Genomic DNA, 12,691 nt, shown 5'->3' with positions numbered 1-12,691 from the left:
AACAAATGCAGTTTCTTATTCGTGATCAGCCTACCCATCTCAGTCTACTGTGAAAAAATAGTTTTAGTTTACCAATCTTGTTAAAAATTCACATGCAAAATTTCATCAAAATCATTAATACATTAGAAGAAGTGAAATCACAGTGAAGACTAAGCTTACTCTGAAACGCTGGCTTCATAACGAATCAAGTGCTGTATGCCACTTTCATGTATATCTGACAAAGAACTAGAACTTATGAGCAATATGTTCAATTTTGAGTTAAGTGCCAATTAGAACACTAGGAAAAACATCACTAATACAGATAATTTGTACTTCATGTAAAGTCTGTAATCTTTTATTTTAAAGTTTACTATATATATATATAAAGTCAAAATGTGTGTTTGTTTGCACCCTAACTCTTCCAAGTCTATTGGGCCAATCTCAACCAAAATTTGTACGTAACTACCATGAACTATGGGGAATGTCCTAATGGGGTCAAAATTTAACTTAACCCTATTTCTATTTTGCAAAGCCTGTTGGTTAATTACTCTCAGACTATTGAGTCAATCTCAAACAATCTTGGCAGGTTGACGCTTTAGACAATGTTGAATATTCTAAATGGATTCAAGGTCAAAGTATGAAAGTTGCTGGAGATTGTTTCTCAAACAACCATGCTTTTCTCACGGTCAATGAAATGTAGGGTGTTCAAGGGTGGGATCACCACAGAATCTTTATTTATTGGTAGATGGAAAGCAAACTGCAAATGTTGTTTATGAATTAGTTTTGTTATAATTTATAAATTTTGAGATAAAGTTTATGTTCAAGTTTTTACTTTGAAATATAGATTGCTGTTAAACTTACATTGTTTTAATTAATTTTAAACATTCCCAATCAATTGAAGGGTATTACAGCTTGTTAAAAATATTGCAGTCTAGAACAATATCAACTATCTTACTTTACCCTACTTACATGGAAGTGTTAAACTCTATCCTTTTGCCAAGTTACATCACATTAAGTATGAAATATACACTTTATGTATGAAAATACAATGAAAATTTTCTACCCTAGTTTGGTTTACTTACATATTACGTTTTAAATCTTTTGCTTTTTCTAATCTTACCTTTCATGCCTACCTTTTTTATTTCTCCGGTGTTCACCGATGAAGTTTTGGCCCTTCTTCTTTTTTCACATTTATTATTTCACTTTGTTTTTAAATATTACACAATTTTTACCAATTTATTTTTCATGTTTCTAAAGTACTTGAAATTCACAAATTTCCTATGAAACCTGAAGATTAAATAGCCTTTAGTTTAAAGAATTATTGCACGCACTTCTCATTTTTGACACATTTTCTTAAGTTTAAACCTACAAATTTTACAATAACTTTATATTATCAAACTCACTTGGCCACAAATATAGATGTATAAACATACTTAATTAGCAGCACTTAGGGTCTGTTGAAACTTAACTTTTTGATTTTATCAGTTGTGGGTTTTTATTTTTACTAAAGACAGTTCTCACATATCTATCAAAGAAAATTGCATCACACTCAGAAAATATATGCATGCAATGAAGGTTCTGTTGTGGCAATATACTCTTAGGAAAAACGGGTTTCAAACCATAACATTGCAATTTAAACAAAAGAATGCCTGTATACACATAACAATATCTAAAATGTCTGCCCGCTATATTTTGTTTTTCTAGTTGTAATATTAAAAGTAATTGTACAGTTGATACACTGCTGGCCACAATAGCTATACAAATCACACATCATACATATAAAAAGTTTGCATTAGTTTTCTTTATTTTGCCTAATATTATACAAAAGGGTATGTTTTCTTGATAAAAGGTTGCAAAAATAGCTGAGCTCCATTAGAATTCAAGTATTCAAAGTTGTTACATGTGTACGAGTGGAAAAAAACATGTATGGGAAATTGGTTAAAAATAAGTTTCATTTACTTGTTTTAAATACTTTGATTCAATTGTAAAAACAAATAAGGTGTACGCATTGGAGTACCTTTCAATTACTGCCACATGAGAGCAGCAAAGAAAAATTCAGTCCATCAAGTGTAGCCTTGCTCTTACCTACACATTAATGGCTGTTACTGAGATGAAAACAAGTGTGACTTGTCGGAAAACTAGGCACTGCTCACTCGAGCAAGGAAAAGGTTGGCTAACTGACTTTAACTCAAATGAAGGATGAGCCGAGGAAGGCAGTAGTGAAAGGAAAATTGAGCAGATTGAACAGTGAATGGTGAGTGTCTTGTTCATTGTTTATGTTTGATCACAATACAGGCATTTATCATAGTGCACTGACACTACGAAAGATTATGACCAAGTTCAAGACAATATGCAATGTTTTAACAGTACCATTTCATATAAATTTAACTTTTTGAAGGATGGTGACATCACATCTCTTTTTAACAACACAAATCCTTACACTTATGTATTGTCAACTTGTAATTAAAATGCTGTGATTGTATGCTATACCTGTTCAAATTAAAATCTATTGCAAGTATTCACGTGATGGTAGATTATCAAAATGAAACATTTTTCATTATGTAATAATCACAATTTGTATGTAGAGAAAAAGAATATTACTTTTACATATTTCACCAAAATCTGTATATAAGGATGTTTTCCAACCAAACTTGTCCTATACTACCTTTATATCTCTGCTTATGAAGATTTTGCCTTTTGAACATGTTCATGGAAACCCCCTCCATGTTTTCAAGTGATTGATTGTTAGGTAAGATACTATTATTGAAGTTATATTAACTTCAAGACACACCCACTCTATTCCATAAGCGTAACTTGTTACATAGCCATTAAAAAAAAACAGTATCTTGCTATGCTATGTCACAAAATATGCCAAATAACTTTAGAATGTATGCAAGTTCACGTAGAATAATAATAACAATATGACAAATTTTGTCATATTGTTAAAACACACTGTTTGGATGTGACTTATGCCAAACATATTAGTAGTTGTAAAAGAGTTGTTTTTCTGTGCTGCTATCTGGTGGCAACTATGTCAAATATGTATCTCAATCCTGAAGATGTAAAAAGGGTTAACTATTTATTATTAGGTTGTAATTAAACCAATAAGTTGTAAATTAATCCAATTTTCTTCTAAACAGATCATCAGAAAGTATGATTACTGAAAATACACTTGAAATGTATTATTGAGTTCTTGAAGGATTTTTATCTCCTCTCTATGTTAAATTGTTTTGTTTTCCTTATTCAATCACTGTTGGCTAAACTGGCAAACTCCCTTCTATGTATTATATTTTCCACAGTTACGAATGGTGCAAATTTTTATCTTGTTTCCATTTATACTGTTTAACAACATCCAAAAAATGACTGTGAAAGTGATATCAACAGCAGGAAATGCAACTGCCTAAACTGCCAATAGGCATACATATCAATACACCATAACCCTCGCATACACACTCATGGGATTGAATATATGTAATTCCTTATATTTCACAATCAAAGAATGCAACTGCCTAAACTGCTAATAGGCATACATATCAATACACCATAACCCTCGCATACACACTCATGGGATAAGGAATTACATATATTCAATCCTTATATTTCACAATCAAAGAATGCAACTGCCTAAACTGCCAATAGGCATACATATCAATACACCATAACCCTCACATACACACTCATGTGATTGAATATATGTAATCCCTTATATTTCACAATCAAACAATGCATTCAAAATCCATTTGAGAACTGATCAGAAAAAAAAAACAATAAGTACATTTAAGGTTCTAACACAATAAACTGTGCAATTAACATGTGACATTGATGTGAGACATACATAAGAACTACCAATTAAGACAGTATTAAACACGAAAGTTTTCATTTTAGTATACACTGATAACGGTTAACATGTTTTACATTTTTAATATGAAGAATCAGCCACAGGTGACTTTGGAATAAATACTAGATATTATTTATTATAGAAATCAGGAGATCACAAACAGCAACCATTAATTTTCTAATTTCCTCAAAATAAAAAAAAAATACCAATTTTAAGCTTAATATAAAATAAATGAATTGATCATATCAGATCTCGAAATGCATTTTTTGCTTATAAATCATTGTTTATCTTCACACTTCAAGGATTTTAGGATCAGATTACAAAATTTTTTAGATGGAGATGATATCGGATATCACTCTTAATCGAACTGCACAGTTTGCAATTATACAAATTAGCTTTCCTGTGTCATCACTGTTGATAGTGTGAAGTAGCTTTGCTCAAAGTTACAGTCATAGAGATACAAGTGTATTATTAATTACACTGAAAATGAGAGAAATACTGGAAACAAATTTTTAAAAAATACCACTGCCTATATATTTTGAGACAGTTGTGTACCAACCTAATATATAAAAAAAAAAGAACTTGTGATATTTCAATAATGTTAGAAAAATTTCTATCTTTGTAGCCAAAATATAAACTTTTATCATTTTTCTCGGTTACTTTGCTCCTTCCTAAATGAACAGGTAATACTTCCTGACCTAATAGTTTCTCTTTCCTTTAAAAAGCTCATCAATTATAAGAATAATCTCATATTTATTCTATACACATTGTTGTGCAATTTTCATATTAATTACGTAGGCACAGATAACTGGTCAATTAGTTTGTTTTGTGTGTGTGTTTTTTTTCTACAACCAATTGTGATATACAAAAAACTTAAAATAGATTATGGAAATGAGCAAGAAAAAGTGCATGCACATGACTTGTTTGGATCACGCAGGTTTGATGTTTACAGCTATTACTTGTTTAATTTTATTGCAAGACTCAAATTTCTGAAAGACTGAAAATATGTGTGTGTGTAGGTACAGTTGCAAAAATCCAGTAGCCTGGTGCTCAGGATTACCAAATTTTGAGTCATGGCTACCATGAATTCCATATGTATTAGTCTGGTATGAGTGTGTTCTTTCTGCTTGCATAAACTGCATGCATGTGAGTAAAAGCCAAATCGATATTTAATTATTAAAATGTACAATAATAATATCCATTATTTTGTTTTTTTCCAAACCACTATACACACACTGTTACTAAAGTTTTTATTATATCAGTAGCATGCTATACAAATACACTTGACTCAATTATTTTAATTCTTATCCATAAATTAAAATGTGAAATTATTTAGTTTCATATTTATAATACTTTCTGAGCTACAAGATTGTATTTTACTGGAAGTAGAAGTTATTCTCAATCATCAAAGTTTTATTGCTTCAAGATAAAATAATTGTGTTTAGGCAAGTGGCTTGAACAACCTACTCAGAACTTCTATGGCCTTTTCCATATGTACGACATGAAAAGGCTAGGTGTTTGAATGCTATGTATATAAAAATATTAACCTGCCTTGAGATTTTATGTTTTGGAATATTCTGAGTTAAATGTTATTTTCCATACTTCCAGAAAAACCACTATATCTCTTATGTAGACTTTATAACCTGCCAAAAGATTTCACACCAATGTCACACATGCTGTAGTAAATTGTATTATTTTTAGTTTTGCAATATTATGAAATAAATAATTGCAATGAACATAGGTATATATTTGTAATGTCTTATAATCATTTCATTACAGTGGGAAAAAAGTTGGATTGATACATTTCTCTTGCCTACTCGCCTGGGCTTGTAAATAAAAATAAAATAATAATTACATCCCTAGTATGCGTATCTGTTTATCAGTGACTCCATAAAAATTATTGGCTATCAGTTTTTGAATTCAGAGTTTGTAATTATAGTTTGAAGTTGAAAATACAAGTAACATAAGTCAAAACTAAACCAAATAAATGAACTTGCACTAAGCTTGCAGATTTGGCCAACACTGATTAAGCAGGAGAATAAATTTTATTAAAGAAGAAACTTATTGGTTTAATATGTTCAAAAATGGCTTGAAATCAATATTAAGTTACAATTGTTCTGAGTGGTATGAATTTAGAATTTTTTAGAGAAAATTTATAATATCCAAAACTGCCAATTAATTTTTTTTTCCCCTTTAGAACTCATGTGTTATCCACTAACTAAAAACTAGAAACAAATACCTACATATTCAGAAAACAAAGTATCAGAGACATGGTTTGCTTTTAAAAGTTCAATGAAACAATGCATGCAATTAAGATTAAGGAAGTGTAAAATGATGGGATGATCTCTTTCATTTGTGATTCTATTAGTTATTCCCTCGACACAACAAATAAAAAATATAGTAAGAAGATAGAATATCTTATCTACTTTAGTTTAGTAGTAAATATATTAATGTACAATTTCTGTTTGACAAATAAACAGATGATGAGCACAAAGGTAAACAGCAACAACAATGTGCAACATCTGCCACACCAAATGATAAATATGTAACATGCAACCCATCTAGCTTTGATATCATGCAAAGCTTTTTTTTATAATAAAATATGGATAAACAAATAGTTGTATGATATATGTATTATATTTTCTTAGTTGGTTGCAAATTTTCCTCCTTTTTTTTGAATTAAAAAAATTTTTTTTTTAATAAACTCAACTGACCTTTAGGTTTCAGTTTCAGTACCAGTTCTCCACAGTTGGATATGACGACATCTGTCAAAGGTCGGCTATCTTGATCCACTTTCTGGTTCTCTATCTCCTTGACAACCTCTTCACCAGACATTACGTGGCCAAAGACGACATGGTTACTGTAAAATCAACAAACAATTTATGAATTTTGTGTGTGTATGTTAAGAATAATTTTTTTTTTGCATGTGAATAATTATTATGCTACAAGTTACTATTAAGTGATGAAAACACAGAACATCTTTTTTTTAAATAGGGATTACATCAAATACCTTGAGTCTAACACTCGCGTCTATTTTAAACTTGACTATGAAGTATTACACTTTGCACTTCAATAAATTTATATTTTTATGTAATTTGACTCCCACATTTTCTTCAGATTCTCTTTACTTTTTTGTATTTAACTTTACTGTTCTAATTTATCCAAAGTTTTTAACAAAATCTGTAACTTTTTCACTAAGCTCAAGTACTCCATGGATACTTTACATTTACCACTGAAGTAGGAAACAATAGAAAAAGCCCTTTCTAACATCATTTTATTTTCACTAATCAATCTACAATACAACCACAAATACTTAATTTGCCATTTTATAATCTCCAAGACTTGACTTGTATTTTCTCTATAGGCTGGTAAACAAATCATAACTCTAATATCTTTTACCAAGATTAATTGGATTATACAGCCCAGTGGTGAGAATATGTATAATCATCCAAAATGTTTAGACCTTAAGAAAAATTACTGTCTTAAGCAATTTTATTGACAAATAGTTAGTAATTCAGATAAATAATGTTAAAGTTAATTAAAATTAAGTTTCAAATTTTTAGTAGTACAACAAATTGAAAAAAATAAATAAATAAATTCACAGATTTAATGTTTAAATGCACTAATGATATATATATAAAACTTTTAACTCTTAAAAAGTTCTGCCAAATTAAATAACAAATGGACAATTACTTACCCATCGAGGTGGGCGGCTGGTTGGGTTAAGCTGCATACAAATGAGAGGCATCAGTGATCTGGCCCAGGTGGGCATATATTGACATCCTTGGAACAACCATCCCAAATTAAAGGCCAGAATTCCAAGGCAAGAGAAACCACTCATCTCAATATCACAACAGACGACCATAGCCTGGCAATGGAAGCTTATGGTTCCTGCTCTTCAGCAGAAAATAATTAAAGTACTAAAGATATTACAAATGCTCCACTGCAAGTCTTTAAAACCCATCAGTTTTGGATGAATTTTATAGAACCTAATGACCTAATTTGCACCTATCCCACTGTTTACCCAGAGGTTGTCTGTTTAATATCCTGAACATTAACATTTCATGTATCATAACACATTTTCCCATCACCATTTTGTATTCCAAAACCAGAACAATGCTTACCTTACAAGTCCTTAATTAAAGACTTGTTTATCGAATAGATACGTACATGCTTGTTCGTATACTAAATCTCAACTCTTTCCTACCCAACACAGAAAATGGCCACTTGATACCTTTACATTCATAATGGTAGTAAAAAAATGTATAAGGTGGTTTAATGATAATTAGAAGAAACTACATTTTCAATATGATTCTTTGATGTATACCCCAAAGTACACATGATGAAATCTGTAATGCTTTAAAGTATTAACTTATCTTCCAACATTGAATAAACTTATTCCCATACATATGCAATTGCTCACGTTCTTTACTTTCTTTAACCTTGAGTTTTGTAATTCCACACGAAGGTCTTACAGATATGAACACATTTCAAGTTTGCAGACCTAAAATGAATCCTATAATTAGTAATGTCATGGAAATTTTTTATTACATTTTAACTAAAGGAAGAAAGATTAAAGCTCAAAGATATACATTTTGGCCAATCCCAGGAACAGGGTCTAAAAATAAGATCAAAGACAGTGTGTAAACAATGTTTTCTATTGCTTTATCATTATTAAGTAATTTGTCAAGCCCCATATTACGAACTGTTGTTTATTCAATGTTAACTACATGTAGCTTATATTTTATTGAAATGAAAATAACAATGTTTCAATTATATTTATATTGTTTAAGCTAACTAGCTAAATACTGCAACTTATTATAACAGCTGATTTACCTAAAAAAGCATTACAAAGACTTTTATGTCCAACAGACTTTCTGCGTGTTCTGATTTTATCAATAGGCGAAGAAAGATAATTTAGATTTAAAATTTTTCACATTACATTCAGGTCATGCCTATTTTTTAAAACAATTAGCTAAAAAAATATTGTTACAACATCTGAATCTGATTTAAAAGGCATTATTTTGGTATCTATAAGAAATTATATTCTTTGAGTCTGACTTTATTAGAAGAAAAAGTTAATTCATATTTAAAATGTTTCAAATTTTTTATTATTTTTAGTGGCAAAGGTCATTTATATAATGTATTTCTGCCATAACATTGCTGAGCAGGAAAGAGTTGATAACAGTGAAAACAATTTACTTAGAGAAGAAATTTAAAGAAAATCCAATTCAATTCCACGTTTCTTGCCTTCCAGAGCAAATGCATTTTTTTATAACTGGTTTATAAAGAAAAATTGAGAAGGTCTAGAAATATTAACTATAGAGTCAAAAAATAGCAGATACATATAGCTCAAACCAATAACAGGTTCTTTAGATTACACACAGAGAAATATTTACGATTTTGAAACTACCCTCTTGGAACTGACATGCATTCTAAAAATGCAAAACTATAAACTATTTTTGCCCTTGCATAGAGGAAAAGAAGTGAAGTTTGTATTGATGAGATGGCTGTAATCACTATCTTAAAAGTAAACTTACTTTGGTATGTTGTAATGTGAAACCATTTGCAGACTCATGAGTTAAAAAAGAACAAGGAAAGATTATGTCAGCAATTTCACAGCTATCTTTCAATATCAACCAGACCTCTGATCTTCTATATTTCAAAGTGTATGTAAACTGCCCATTACACTTTACCACGTGTGATATTGAACTATTTAAACCAATGGCAAATTTTATCTATAATAATTTTAATTCATTTAACCTACAATCATCTTACAAAGGGGTTCTATTTCATAATGATGCTACACCCACAAAACATTTTAACGTGCCTTACCTTAATAAAACAAAATAGTTTAAAAATAAAAACAACCGACTTTAAAACACAAAATTCACAAATGAAGTTATTAATCTTATGAAAACAATGCCAGAATTTTACCTCTAGCTTTTTCAAGATTTCAAACAATTGCTTATTTTTAAAGATCTTCTCTTGTCAAAACTACTGAAAAATTTATGTTACTTGTAAATTGAATTAAAATCAAGCTGGAAATTTCTGGGGAAAAACATATGCACAAAGAGTTTTGAACAATTATTTAAATGTTTTTGTCAGTTTTCCTGTAGCTCTATGCAGCCAACCTTGAGAGCCCAAAACCCCCATGCCCTTTCCCTTTAGAGACCCCAATATGCAAAATTCAAACATACATATTATTTTGACTGACCCTTTACATGTCTATATTGTATTAATACAGGTCAGGAAAGCCATTCGTGAAAGAACCCTCAAAACCTCGAGTGTGAAACAATTTAAAACCTAAAAAATAGATACTTAATTAGCATAACCATGCTAATATTCATGTATATCAGTCCTGAGAGCCCAAAAAACCTCTTTGACCCCTTATTTAGAAAATTTAAATCTGAGAAATTCCAACATCTGTATTAAATTATTGTTTTAAGCAGGTTCTTATATATTTATAAAGATTTTCAAACAAATCTGATATCACCTTTATATATATATATATATAAAAACTGGGCCCCTAACATTTTGAAATGTTCAAGTCTCTTCTGAAATTTTCTTTTTGTTTATTTGTGTTGATATGCAAAGCTACACAATGAGCTATCTGCAATTGGCCCACCTTGAGTATCAAAACTTGATTTTGGTGTGTAAAACCCTCGTAGTTACTGCTGAGCCACTAGAGGCTGAAATTTGAGTCAATTTGTCCAAACTTAGGGGAAACTCAAAAATCAAGTAAGTAAGTATAGATACATACATAGTTACACTTGAGAATTATGGTAGAGGTAAAATTCTCACACTTGTATTAGTTATATACTATCATACAATTATAATTTTAATATTATACAATATACGTTTGATTTCCCAGTTGGTTATCTTTAATACCAAGTTTTTTTTTAAAACAATTAATAAATTGTTCTTTAAGAAAACCAAGTAAACAATTTAAATATATACATTTTTTTTTTCCATTCTAAATAAAACTGGCACAATGATTTTGAGTGTAAGGGAGAGTACTCTTAAGATCACAACAACATGAATTGGAAAATATATTTTCTTTATCTTAATGTGTACAACTTGCTTTTTCAGTTAAAATACAACCTACACAAAAGTTTGAGACATAACTTACAAAAATATTCCACTAAGTATGTATGTCTAAAACTTACATGAAAAATTGTGACCCATTAGTATCCTTTCCCCGGTTTGCCATGGACAGCAGAAATGACTTGTCATGCTTCTTGTCAAAACACTCATCTGTTCAAAATTATATGTGCGGGAAAACAAACTTATACTGGCTTCTTCATACAATTTTTTTTATATATATAACTTAACTGCTATAGGACTGTTGCACTATTGCATTGTAGTAAAAAAAAAAACACTGTAGAAAAAACAAGCAAATTTTTGAATTATCTCAAAGTAATTTTGATATTATCAAATAGACGAGTGAAATGATCCTTACCTTTGAAAGTACCTCCATAAATGCTTTCTCCACCAGTTCCATTTCCTATTAACACAAATATAAATACACATTACAGTACTCTGTACTCTAATACCCAAACACTTTATAATAAAAGCAATTTCTGTATATTATTCAATTTTATATAATTCGGTGATGTAGAAATATAAATGAACTAACAGTCCTAAAGTTATCTTATATTGCAATAATACTAACAATTTGAATTTCAACATACCTCAATTGCATTTAAAATAATAAACAAACAGTTTGACAGTTTTCCTGGGATTAGACAACATACAATATCTAAGATATTAGGATGAAATCTTACCAGCAGAGATATCTCCACCTTGGATCATGAAATTCTTTACAACTCTGTGAAAAGGAGATCCTTTATAGTGAAGTGGCTTCTCTGTTGTTTTTCCTGTTCCCTTCTCTCCTGCAAGAAGTTCAGAAGCATTTTCACTTAAGAACTTAATCAGTAAGTTTTGAATTGCATTCTAAAAATTACAAATATAAAGACATTTACATACAGCAATAGCAGAAAGATGCTGTTGTTTCTTAACCTGGCTATGAGATGACAAGTGAATGAGTGTCAGAGCTAATTGGCAAGCTGAAAAATTAACTGTTTTGCAATAAAGAAAGTATAAAGAAGGGTATATATAAAAATAATACAACATTTCATCAAATAAAGTAATAAAATCAACAACTACATAATCTTTACCATCAGCAAAGGCTGGGTGATGAAATCTGATACATGCCAATTCAGTAAAATAAAAGAATTATTCATTTTTTAATATATTACAACATTATCTGTTACATATCATAATATAAAAAGTAAATAAAGTTTTTATGACAAATCTTGCTAAAAAGTCTCAAACATTTTTGCAATGAAACATAGGAATCTAAAAAACATATATCAAGAAAACGTAACATTCATAAATGTGTTAAAAAACAAATGCTGAAGATTATTTAATGTATATATGTTATCAAGAATTTTTATTTTACATACACAGTATTACAAGTTTAAATATATATATATATATATTTTGTTAAACAAGACCGATGTCTGTAGGTTTACTTTCTTCTTAGAATTCTTCTCAAGAAGTCGATAAGCCGTCTTAACATTGTTAGAACAACGGGTAAAAGTTGTAGCTAGTGATGAGTTGGCCGACGCGTTTCCAATGGATGCAGAATGCATTCGAAACGCGTCGGCCAACTCATCACTAGCTACACTAGCTGTTTAACAAAATCTGCCTACAAGAAAATCTGTCACCAAAGTACACCAATATATATATATATATATATATATATATATATATACTAGTAGAAACCAAGTTAGGTTAGTAAACGTACGGTATTAATACATTATTTAGTATACTTATTACTTATTTCTTACTATAAATAAAGACTAACTA

At 29.8% G+C, this 12,691-nt stretch overlaps 1 protein-coding gene across 4 annotated transcripts in view; it reads right to left on the bottom strand.

Annotated features, from left to right (window-relative positions):
* Positions 1 to 12,691, bottom strand: part of LOC106461414 (peptidyl-prolyl cis-trans isomerase G-like) — a 52,591-nt gene that overhangs the window by 30,613 nt on the left and 9,287 nt on the right. For 3 of the 4 annotated variants that reach the window (XM_013921233.2, XM_013921235.2, XM_013921234.2), the window contains exons 4-8: positions 11,605 to 11,712; positions 11,280 to 11,324; positions 10,987 to 11,074; positions 7,515 to 7,544; positions 6,532 to 6,677 (exon numbers count right to left, since the gene is read on the bottom strand). In XM_013921233.2, the coding sequence (XP_013776687.1) occupies positions 6,532 to 6,677; positions 7,515 to 7,544; positions 10,987 to 11,074; positions 11,280 to 11,324; positions 11,605 to 11,712 (417 nt within the window). Of the gene's footprint in view, positions 1 to 6,531; positions 6,678 to 7,514; positions 7,714 to 10,986; positions 11,075 to 11,279; positions 11,325 to 11,604; positions 11,713 to 12,691 lie in introns of all 4 variants that reach the window. The other variant, XM_022388364.1, reaches the window with a different exon arrangement.

The sequence above is a fragment of the Limulus polyphemus genome, unplaced genomic scaffold, assembly GCF_000517525.1.
Source record: "Limulus polyphemus unplaced genomic scaffold, Limulus_polyphemus-2.1.2 Scaffold953, whole genome shotgun sequence".
Taxonomy (NCBI): domain Eukaryota; kingdom Metazoa; phylum Arthropoda; class Merostomata; order Xiphosura; family Limulidae; genus Limulus; species Limulus polyphemus.
This window is presented reverse-complemented; position numbering and strand designations above follow the sequence as displayed.